The following is a 12,890-nucleotide window of genomic DNA, read 5'->3' on the forward strand; positions in this document are numbered from 1 at the left end:
TAACCATATCAAGTATGAAAAGCTATTTTTGGAATGTCACATTATCTATAACTCTAAGCTGATGATAGCTAGATCTGAGGTCTATCTTGATAAAGTAACTAGCACCCTGAAGTTGGTCAAATAAGTCATCGATTCTGGGAAGAAGATACTAGTTCTTGACTGTGACTTTATTGAGTTGATGGTAATCAATGCACATTCTGAGAGAACGATCTTTCTTTAGCACGAATAAGACTAGCGCACCCCATGTGGAAACACTTGGCCTGATGGATCCCTTATCTAAGAGATCCTTCAACTGTTCTTTTAGTTCCTTGAGTTCTACTGGTGCCATTCTATATGGCGGAATAGATATAAGATGAGTATCTATATGAAGATCAATATCAAAGTCTATATCCTTGTCAGGAGGAATTCTTAAAAGATCTTCGAGAAAGACATCTAAATATTCATTCACAACTTGGACTAATTTGAGGCTGGGAGTTTCGGAATTAAAGTCCTTAACACGAAAAAGATGGTAAATACATCCTCTAGATATCATTTTTCATCCCCAAAGGTAGGAAATAAGTTGTCCCCTGAAAGCGGATACACTACCCTTCCATTCTAAGATGGGTTCATTCCAAAACTAAAATTGGACTATTCAGTTTCTGCAGTCAACTGTGGCATAGCATGAATGAAGCATACATGCCAAGAATGTCATCAAAATCAGTCATGTCTACTTCAACTAAATATGTTGAAGTGACTTTCTAAAATATCATAAGCAGGTAGTTCCTGTATACCCATCGGGCTATGATAGTTTTACCCACTGGGGTAGTGACTGAAAAGGGCTCTGCTAAAAATTCAGGATTGACTCTGAAATTGCCTGCTATGTAAAGATTAACAAAAGTCAAGGAAGCACCTAGATCTAGCAAATTATAAACATGAACTTGAAAGATCTATAATGTACCAGTAACTACATAAGGAGAATTTTCCTGATCTTATTGGGACTGGAGACCATAAAGTCTATTTGGGCGTTTCCCACTAGTAGCACTGAACGTGGCACTTTACTGGTTTGGGTGACCAAACTGAGCTGCGGGAGAGTTCTGTTGACCCAGAGGACTGGGCTGAGGATAATCTCTGACTCTGTGGCTTGGCTTGCCACAACCAAAACAACTACCACTACCCACTCTACAAATACCCTAATGGTACTTATCATAAGTCTGGATAAAAGGATAGGTGAGGGCATTGCTAACACTTCCCTAAGACTTAGAGCCTGACACTCTTTCTCTATTTCCATCTCTAAACTTAGGAGCTGAAGCACTAGATAAAGAAAGAGCTAGGACTGATGACTTAGGACAAAATTGAGAACGATTGCCCCCTCTTACTTAGGCTAACTAAAATTAAAGCTACCTATCCAAGATCTCTTATTCTTCTTCTCTCTCTACTTAATCATTTGCTTCTCTATCTGCTGAGCATGAGTCATATGCCTGGCGAAAGTCATGTCACTATTCAGTATGGCGGATCTCCACTCATTCTCCATGCTATCATTCACCCCTGAAATGAACTTACTCATCTTGGCCATGTTTTCTACAACCACATGAGGGGCATATCTAGATAAAAGAGTAAACTTAAGAGAATACTCTTTCACTGTAGGTTGATGAATTCTAGCACCTTAGCTTCTCTAAGCTCTTGGGCAAATAATATGTCTAAGAATGCAGTGACAAACTCCTTCTACTTTATAGGACCTACATCATCTGACCTCTCTAACTTCCACTATTTGAACCAAGTATAAGCCACACACTGTAGCTGATATGAAGCTAGCTCAGCAATCTCAACTAAAGTTACCCCCATGATGTCTGTCACCTTCTAAACCTAGTCAATAAATTCTTGAGGGTCCTCATCTTACTTATACCTGATAAAGGATGGAGGGTTCATCTGGGTGAAGTCCCAAATCCTGGCTGCAGCTGAATTGGCCACTAGGTTGGCCAGAATAATAGTTGGTCATTCATTCTGAGCAACAACTGACTGAACAAAAGTAGTGAATACGGCCCTGAACTTTGCATGAGAAACATGTTTTCCCAAAGGATGTTCGGGCTTAGGGGCTGACTGATTCCCACTTCTTCTTTAATGAGGAATATTCTATAGAAAAAAGGGAAAAATAGATTAGACTGAGAGATTGACTTGAGATTATGCTCACTAGTATGATATGAATACTAAAAGAAGGGAAACTATTCCTAAAACATCTTATAGCCTCCTTCACATAAATGTGGCGTGCAGCACACCCATGTACAAGACTCTACTAGATACGACTTTCAGACTTCCTAGGACTCTATTGAATCTTTAGCTCTGATACCAAGTTTGTAACACCCCGATCTTAGTGCCTAGAATGGTATATGCTGCTCATGACTCCGAAGGACCATAAGCTAACCTATGACTAATATCTGTACTTGTACACTGTATAATATACTAAATAGATGTAGAAATAAAGGCTGTAAGTCCATAAGGTTCATATTTAATCATAAATGAAATAATAATGTCTGAATAGTATGGTATATCAATACCAAAACAAAATTGAAAAAAACTAAAGTCTGAATCAAATCTGAAAGCCTCTAAGTACTATCTAAATATGGAGTTGAAGGAACATGTCTCCAACTAAATCTGTCTAGAAAACCTGAGCTGAAATAGATAATAACATAAAATATTGATCATGTCCTTAAAGGATGAGAACTCATTGCTAACTCCGACTGTGGAAACCAGGATGCTACTAATGCTCTAGAGCTTGTGCTTCTGAACCTATGGTATAGGAAACCATAGCATAAATACGTTAGCACTTTGAATGTACTAGTATGCATGTGAGGTAGGCTGAATGGATGGGGTTTATATGTATTAACAATACTGGCTAACTGTCTAATATGAATATGGAAATATATACATGATTCCATAATAACTATATCTGAGATCATGATAACTTGAATTTACTGATAACTAACATGACTGATATAACTGATAACATGAGTGATTGTATCTGACAGTCCTAAATCTGATGGAACTAGCTTACTTCCATACTATATTTGAGTTGACTGTATCTGATAGTCCTAAAATCTAAAGAACTATATGATTTTTTTATTGATACTGAGGGAAGTAGTTATCGAACTAGCATGCCCCTAATATGTTATTACGGCTGGGTTGGGGTCCATCTATAACCCCAATTAGAAGGGTACCAATACCGCGCCACTAGTAAGGACAATCTGTGAGAAACCCTCATATAACAGGTAACACTAGTGAGAATGGTAGAAACCCTTATATAAAAGGTTAAGCCACCTCATCTACCCTCATATAGTAGGGTATTATGTCTTAATCGACGTTGTCTACGTAGTTCTAGAATGCAAGGATTTCTTTTAAGAGTTACACCCTCATATAATAGGTGACTTTCCATCCTTGGGTTTGCTCGATGCTAATTTCTACTCCCATATAAATTGACACTGAACATGATTAACTAAATTGACTGGACTGAGTTAATTGAGTTTCCTTGATTAATGGAATATTATAGAGATTTCTAAGTTACTATCTTTTCCTGAGTCACATGACTGACTGAGTTTAATGGATAATGCCTTGACTGAGGATAGCGTGAAAACATGACTCTATCTCTAGGCACACAACTATATTTTTTTGGTACAAGTACCCCCAGTACTCGATAGAAGAAAATTGACCTAACATGGCACTCACACATCATCAAACTAAAGTCCACATTCCATAATATCATAAGTTAGAGATTTCATACTACACATAGCTCTCAAAACCTTATACATGGAAGAGAATGCACATAACAACATACCACAAGTCCATCTATCTAGTTTTATGAACATCTTATTAAAAACCATAATGCATAACTATGTCATAGCAACAATACAAAACAATAACATGGAATTCATGTTGAATCATAAGGGATAGAGTATGGACTTGTCATTTAGGTCATATTGAGTTATAACAACATGATTTCTAGTCTCCTAGGAATTTTAATGAACACCTTGCATGTAAACTTTACGGCATAGGTATACTCATCAGTTTTACAATTCAAACCACCTAAAATTCATATGTTTTAACTAATATGTCATCCTAGTTTTCATAAAACACATAAAGGTTCCATCTTGGAATCATTCAACACTCAAACATGATCAACAATTAAGTCATAACATGAATACCGTGATATATAGATTAAAATAGGGTTTCTTGAGCTTTATGGATGAAAGGAGTCCATGAATCAACACAATCCCTACCTTAGATTAAAGTTCCTTAACAATCTACGGTGAAATCTCTTAGATTTGGGTCTTCAAATTGAAACCCTTGTTCTTGTTCCTGAGAGAAATTGATGAAAAGGAGTATATTTTGGTTTTTTTGAACCTTAATCCCATGTTCTTGATATATATAGGGGTGGGAAAATGACCAAATTAACCCCCAAGACACGAAAGTGGAATGCTGAAAAATTGGGTACAAAGGCTACACAAAGGGTAGTGCCTTTGGTTTAGCGTTTTGTACCTGAGCGATGTATTTGGTAGCGGCTTGATGAACCTGGGAGGCTCCTGTGGTATTGAATTGCCTACAAAGGCTATACTATGGGTGATGCCCCTTTATATGCTTTAGCTACTGATTTGAAACACCAAACGTGCCCTTACGCTACTCCAAAAATTCTGAAACTCTCCCGGGATGCACTACAACCTTGACCCATTGCAACACAACTTGAAAAATCTAAAAATGGAGGTCGAAAATGTCATTGAATAATTCCCCAAATTTTGGAGGTCTAAAATGAGACTAACTGTTGAACACTTAGCAAAATATTCTAAGTGTTGAAGCTTGTAAAGCTTGTGGAGCTATATTTTAGACTTAGAATATTATGCGATCTTACACTTTTTAATTGTGTTTATTAATGATATTTTAGTTTATTAGAAGAGTGAGATGGATCATTCTAATAACCTCCGTGTGGTGTTGCAAACCTTAACAGAATAATAGTTTTATGTCAAGTTCTCTAAGTGGGAGTTTTGGTTGAACGTTGTGACTTTCTTGGGCCATATTATTTCAAGTTAAGTGATCATAGTAGCTTAACAGAAGGTTTCTATGGTTTAGAGGTAGCCTAGGGCTGTGACTCAATCCGATATTCAAAGCTTCTTGAGTTTAGCTGGGTATTATAGGTGGTCTTGTAATGCCACAAAAACCTATCCCGAGATGTCACATGGTACTTAAGGCCACGCGTGGCCTCAAGCTAACCCTCTAAGCCTGTCATCCCTTTTTGAACTCACTTTGACGGTAGTCATGCAAAATAAGAAAGGATATCATATCATGGACATACTCAAAAGAAAAGCTATGATGGCCTATACAATCAAAATACTGACATTCTATACATACTGATACTCTAATATGACAAAGCATGTACTAATCAAGACTAAAAATCCATTGAGACAAACCCCCAACTAAGTCAAACAGTACTGAAAGCCATAACAACAGAACGATATTACCAAAAATATAGACATAGTCCTCGAACCATGAGGACTTACCACTAAGGGAACATAGTTGAGGCATATGAATATTGCTAATGCGGCTGCAACTAAGTACCTGAACCTACATTATGAGAAAATATAGCCCATAGGAAAATATATGGGTCAGCACTTTGGAATGTACTGAGTATGTGGGGGTGCATGCAACAATGTAAATATCATCATCAATTTCATGAAACTATGCATATGTACAATGATAGATCAATTGGCTTGAGTTAGATTGAAAAATACTTTTCATGATCTCATAGTAAATAAATCATATGATAAAAACCACATAAATCATCATAAACAACTCAACTCAAGACTCAAGACTCAGAGTGACTCAATAATTCAACAAGCTCAACTCTTATGGCCATGAGGGGTTCTTATAACCAGCATAAACCATATGAGCTATATGGAGTCCAACATTTTATCATCCTAAGAAGAGAACCCCGTATTGGCGGGAGCATCGTACTCTTGCCAAGGAGTACAATCTCAATTTAGTGATCACAATCTCATACTCGGCCTCTGGCCCATAATTATCAATATCAATCCTATGGTGGCACATAGTTTCAAAGAAATACTATATTTCCCGCTCGATGCTAAATACTACTCCCAGATACAAGCTCAGAACGCTTTAGGAAATCCACCACAAACATCAGAAAGGTCTATCATGAAGACCATATCAAATCTATTTCTCATTTATCAAATCATAATCAATTTGTGGATTCCTAACTCGACTCAAATCAAATCAATCTTTCTTAATATCAAAATGTATCAATTCATTAAATCATGACAACATCAATAACTTTGAGGAAATATTAAGACTCATTGTAACTACTCAATCTCATGAATCAATATACTCAATAATCTAGTTTGTCATAAGGAAGCTTAAAGCTTGACACATATTTTGAAATCACTTGAAATATCAAATAATGGTAGAAATATGAAATTCACAATATTAAATATCAATTTATAACTTGTGAATAGTAACATAATCATGTATAATAAGGCTTGAACAATTTATATTCTCAAAGTCTCATGATAAAGTAATTTGGGTATAAACCCACTAACAAAATCAAAATAAATCCATAATAGAAATCAAATATTTGGGCATAAGAACGAAAGAATTTCTCTTATTTAAAACCCCACATATCTTGGATTATAACTTTAAGATGAAAAGACTTGATTGTAAACTCCTTCTTCACACTTTTGAGCTAAGTTTCTTAATGCCTTTGACTTGGAGAACTTGATTCTTGACCAACTTGGTGAAATCTATGGAAAAATTCTTAAATTTCTTGGAGAAGATTTGATTTGGATTTGGAAGAGAAACCCTAATTCTAGATATTTCTTAGAAGAGAAATAGAGAAGAACAAACTTCTCTTCTCTACTTGAATCTAAATATAGAGGGCCAAACTGGGCAGAAAGACCAAAATGCCATTGAGCAAATTCTAAAACTGGAGCCCAATTTTTGGCCCTGGTGCGATGCACCATGATCAAGTTCCTTTAATAGATTTTGGACAACTGGGAAACTACTCAGTGGCGCGATGCGGTGAAATCACATTGCCACCTTGGTTATGACCTGGAAGGGCACCGCGATGTAGTGGAATCGCATTAGTTCATTGGAATTTGACAATCCTAATATTGAGCCTTGGTGTGATATGGTAATATCATAGAGGCTCATTAGAAAGTGATATTGGGATATTACTCATCTCCGCGGAACGTTGAGGGTCTAAATAACGATGTTTCGTGGCTGAGACTTCAGATAGTCCTAACTTCTTTCTCCGATCTCTAATTTTGATGAAATTGGTATCAATGGAAAGATTATTCAAATCTCCACATGATAGAAAGTAGAAATTAGGAAAATACAGAATGGTTTAAACATCATTCACTTTGGAAGTCTTTCCCATTCGCTCAAAAGATGAATTTAGGCCTACAAAATGGTCGGGGTATTATAGGTTTATGGAAAGATTTTCTTTGATAGCTGCTCCTTTGACTAAGTTGTATTATAATAAGGTTATGTTTTTATGGTTGGATTCTTGTGAAGGGAGTTTTGAGAAGTTGAAAGATAAGTTTACTTCGGCTCCAATGTTGACCTTGTCAAAAGGCAATGATGGGTTTGTAGTTTGTTGTGATGCATCACGGGTAGGGCTTGGTTTTGCTTTGATATGGCATAGGAAGGCGATTCGATATGATTTCAGGTAGTTAAAGTTATATGAGAGGAATTATCCTACTTATGATTTTGAGTTGTAGGCATTTATGCTTCCTTTTTAAATATGGAAGGATTTTTTCTATTATGTTCATGTGGATATCTTTTCTTATCACAAGAGTTTTTACTATGTGTTTACTCAGAAAGAGCTTAATCTTAGGCAGAGGAGGTGTCTTGAGCTTAATGCAGTTATTGATACTTTTAGTAGGTTGTCCATGGGGAGTTTGGCTCATGTAAAGAAAGGCAAGTGGGAATTGGTGAAGGACATTCACTATTTGGATAATCTTGGAGTTCATCTATTGGACTCTAAGGATAGTGGTGTGATGGTACAAGAAGTGGTTCGATCCTCTCTTGGTGCTGAGATTAGAGAAAGGCAAGTGTTGGATCCTATCTTAATAAAAATCAAAAATGATGTTGGTAAAAAACAGGCAGTGGCGTTTGAGATCAGTGGTGATGGTACCTTACGGTGCCAAGTAAGGTTGTGTGTTACTAATGTTGATGGGCTACAACAAAGGGTTTTGGCTGAGGTGCATGAGTCTCGCTATGCTTTTCATCCCAACTCAACTATCATGTATCATGATATCAAGGATATCTACTGGTGGAATGGCATAAAAAAGAATGTGGCAGATTATATGGCCAAATGCATGGTGTGTCAACAAGTTACAGTGGAGGAAATAAGGCTAGAAAGGTTGCATAAAGAGATTGACTTGCCTGAATAGAAGTGGGAAGTGATCAATATGGACTTTGTTACCTGTCTTCCTCGATCTCAAAATCAGTATGATTTGATTTGGGTCATCATGGATAGAATGGCCAACCATGTGCATTTCTTGCCAGTTGGACTGCCTTTTTGGAGAATGATTATGCACGGTTGTATCTTCAAGAGATTGGCAAGCTACATAGACTACCTGTTTTGATTTTCTCTGATTGTGGTATGTAGTTTACATCTTATTTTTGGCATTTTATTCAGAAAGGGTTGGGGAATAAGGTTATTTTGAGTACTGCTTTTCATCCACAGTCGGATGGTCAAGGGAAGAGAGCTATTTAGATATTGGAAGAAATTTTTTAGGCTTGTGTGATTGACTATGCTTGCAATTAGGTTGACCATCTACCTTTGGTGGAGTTTTCTTACAATAATAGCTATTATTCAAGTATTGGTATGGCTCCTTTTCAGGTGTTGAATGGTAGGAGGTGTAGATCTCCTATTGAGTGGCTTGAGGTTAAAGAAGAGGACATGTTTGTTCTTGATTTGGTTTATCAGGCAATAGAGAAGTTCAAGGTGATTCGGGATTGGCTTATAGCTATCCAAAGTTTCCAAAAGTCCTATACAGATGTTAGGCATAGAGAATTAGAGTTTAAGATCAGGGATAGGGTATTCCTCAATGTGTCTCCTAGGTAGGGAGTCGTGTGGTTTGGCGAAAAAGGGAAACTCAGTCCTCGGTGTGTTGGTCCTTATGTAATTTTTTGGAGAGTTGGTATTGCTGTTTATATGTTTGAGTTGCCATTTATCTTAAGTTGGTTCATTCGATCTATCATGTTTCTATGATGAGGAAGTGTCTTAGTGATCCTTTTTCAATTGTTCCTTTAGAAGGATTGGGTATATCGATTTCTCTATCTTAGGAAGAGGTCCCGATTGAGATATTAGAAAGGCAAGTCCATCGGTTGCGGACCAAGGATTTAGTTTTGGTTAAGGTTCTATGGAAGAACCATAAGGTGCAAAATCTACTTGGGAAGTGGAAGAGGACATGAAGTCCAAGTATTCGCATTTGTTTTCTGGTCCTAGAATTTGTACGGAAGGTATGTGTCTTGAACACATCTTTATTTTATGAGTTTGTTAAAGTAAACATTAATATCTTTCCCTCTTTGTTTTCAAAGTTTGTTCAAGGGATATTTGATCATGCAAATGACTCCATGTGTGGTTACCCCTACTGTAAGACCCGAAAAAATCCTAAGCTTAACTCAATCCTTTAAAACTTGAAAAGAAGTCCCAGACTTAAAATTCTAGCTAAGTGTTTACACATAGATTTATTTCAGCCTTTATAAGTTGCGATCCTATTTTATGATCCTTACGACCTTAAAATGTCTATTTTTATGTTGACTCATGATCAAGAATATCCGTAGGAGTTCTCAGATGAGTTTTGGATTTTTCGAACATCGTTTGAGGCATGTTTGGAAATCCAAAATAGTGGATCGATGCGATCTCGATGTGCCGCATTGCCTATCATATCAATAAATATTTTTTCACAACTCTCAGTTCAAATTATAGTGAGCCAATGCGATATTGCTTCGACCCTATCAACGCGGCGCATTGGTATACGCATCACTGGGCATGTTTTCAGTAATTAAAAATCTGCATCTAGAGAGGTATTTAGGTAATTTTCCCACTCTTATTCAGCCCTAAAACACGAGATTAAACAATCCAAAAGGCAAATCATTCACTTTCTATCAATTTCTCTCAAATATATTTCAAGAACAAACTCTAGGACATCCAATTTCAGGACCGAACTTCATGAAATTCATCACAACCTTCAGGGACTCAACAACCAAGGCATGTTAGGTGTTCGTCCAAGTGTTTCCTTCCACCCTTGGAGTTCAAGAATCTCTTTTAAACTACAAGTTGGTTGTTTTCATGAATTTCATGTTCCATTTTATTGTATTCATTATTATGATGTTATTTGGGTTTCTAATCCACGTTTTATGACAAGATTCATGGAAAATAATTAACCTAGGTGTAGTGTTATGTGGATTCATGTAAAAAGTCCTTTGAAATTGTGAGTTGGGTTTGTAATCATGATGCTTACATGTTTGTTATCAATATGTGCATGAATTATGCTCCCTAAATGTTTGATAAAATGTTCATGTGAGTTGAATAAGTGAAATCATAACATGTTAGCATGTGCGCAAGTTTATACCATGCAAGTGTTTGATAATATGCCTCAATGAATGAATTGTAACAAAGAGAGTAGTTATCATTCTTTAAAGATTGTGCTATGTTTTACTATTTACGCTATCTTGTCCTGGGGGTATTCAATACCTTAAATCTAGCTGTTTACTTAGAATTTCAGTAGCTACAGAATAGTCTCAGTGATGTTAAGGACAGTAGTACTCAGTCAGTTACAGAACTTAATGTATTCAAACAGTTAACAGAACTCAGTGAACTCAGTCCAGTTCAGTTAGACAACACGATCAGTAATAGTTTAGTAAAGCCTAGTACAGTCTAGAAATCAGTTTAGTGTCTATTTAGTTGAGATTAGGAATCATCACCGAGCAATCATGGGGATGGGGGAATTCCTACCAGCAGAGGATTTGACCCTTAGTAGCAACCCCTGTGTTACAAAACTATGTAGCCAGCATAGGTTGAGATATATTCCTGCCAGAATAGGATTGATACATCTTGTATAAGTTTTCCTACCAGCAAAGGTTGACAAAATGTTATCCAACCAGAGATAATTAACTCACAACCATTGTTAGTATCCCTTGGAAAGGTGCTAACACCCTTCCTACTAGGGTCACAGGTTGGACCCAACTCAATTTATAATTGGGGTATGTTAATTAGATGAACACTCCCACAGTTTTAGTTTTACATTTAAACCCAGTTTAAAAGCCTCAGATTAGTTTTTAGAATCGAGGCTGTTAGGCACAGTCACCCAGCTCACTATGGAACTAAGCTTGATTCCATAAAATTAGGATTGTCAGAAACAGCCACTCAGATATCAATCATTTAATTATCAGAACTCATTATCCAGCGTTAATATGATCTCAGTTACAGTGTACATAATTATGCATATAATATTGCATAATCAGTGTTTACAGCACTTTCAGATATACATGTACTCTCATTTAGTTATATTCATGTTACTTAGCTAGTTATTATTCATGTGCATATAAACCCATTAATGTTAGCCTACCTCACTTAGTATACCAGTACATTCAAAGTACTTACCAATACCTTTTTTCTCTCTATGATGTCTTATATTAGAGGTTCAGATACATGAGCTCCTGATCGTACTTAAGAGCTTAGACTATCAGCATAGACTTAGTGGTAAGTCCTCATCGTTTGAGGAAATATTTAGCATTTTAGTATTTTAATTTTTCATTATATTCAATAGTCGGAGTTTGTTGGGGACACATCCCATCAACTCCATAGTCAAACAGATAGAGGCTTTCAGACTAGATTTTTAGTTGTGAACCTTATGGAAATTTCAGCCTATATTTTGCATTTCATTTTTATTATTATACAGTGTATAAAGCAGGTACCATTCATGTCAGTCCCTTCTATTTATAGAATATGTCTCCTAAACATACTAACAAAAAAAGAACTGGAAACCAGCCAGTGGCTCTGCCTGTTTAGGCCGATCCCCTGAATAAGCATGTGTCTCACTTCGAACTCAAGACTTTATTCACTATCTTAGCTTATTCAGTAGTACCCTAGAATAGTTAGCTGGCTACTATCCTATCTAGGCTTATGGTTAAAGCTCTACAGATTGAGGAGAAGTGTCAAAGAAAAAGAGGGAGAAAGAATAAGAGGGCCAGAATGGAGGGGTAGTACTTCAGCACTTAGGGGTCAGCTTATATCTTACCTTAGGGCGAGAAAAATGATATCCAAGGGATGTGTCTATCATCTCGTTCGAGTTCAAGACTCTAGTTTAGAGACCCCTAAACTTTAATGGAGGGGTAGTACTTCAGCACTTAGGGGTCAGCTTGTTTCTTACCTTAGGGCGAGAAAAATGATATCCAAGGGATGTGTCTATCATCTCGTTCGAGTTAAAGACTCTAGTTTAGAGACCCCTAAACTTGAATCAGTATAAGTAGAGTGTGAATTTCCAGATGTGTTTCCCGAAGTTCTTCTCGGGGTTCCTTTTGAAAGGGGAATTGACTACGGAATTGACCTTCTTTAAGATACTCAGACTATCTCTATTTTTCCAAACAAAAAGGCCCCAATAGAACTCAAAGAATTAAAAGAACAATTTAAGGATCTTCTAGATAAGGGATTCATCAGACCCAGTATATCCCCCGGGAGTGCACCAGTACTATTCATGTGCAAGAAAGATGGTTTTTTTAGAATGTGTATAGACTACCATCAACTAAATAAAGTCACAGTCAAGAACAAGTATCAACTTCCCAGAATCGATGACTTATTTGTCCAACTTCAGGGTGCCAGTTACTTTTCTAAGATAAACCTCAAA

At 36.7% G+C, this 12,890-nt stretch overlaps 1 protein-coding gene across 1 annotated transcript; it reads left to right on the forward strand.

Annotated features, from left to right (window-relative positions):
• The first annotated feature begins 8,030 nt into the window (after window positions 1-8,030).
• Window positions 8,031-9,103, forward strand: LOC124898019. Its single transcript, XM_047411636.1, has 2 exons — window positions 8,031-8,354; window positions 8,879-9,103. The coding sequence occupies exons 1-2, from the start codon at window positions 8,031-8,033 to the stop codon at window positions 9,101-9,103; spliced, it is 549 nt and encodes a 182-aa protein (XP_047267592.1).
• Window positions 9,104-12,890: the final 3,787 nt, after the last annotated feature.

This window comes from Capsicum annuum, chromosome 1 (genome assembly GCF_002878395.1).
Source record: "Capsicum annuum cultivar UCD-10X-F1 chromosome 1, UCD10Xv1.1, whole genome shotgun sequence".
NCBI lineage: Eukaryota > Viridiplantae > Streptophyta > Magnoliopsida > Solanales > Solanaceae > Capsicum > Capsicum annuum.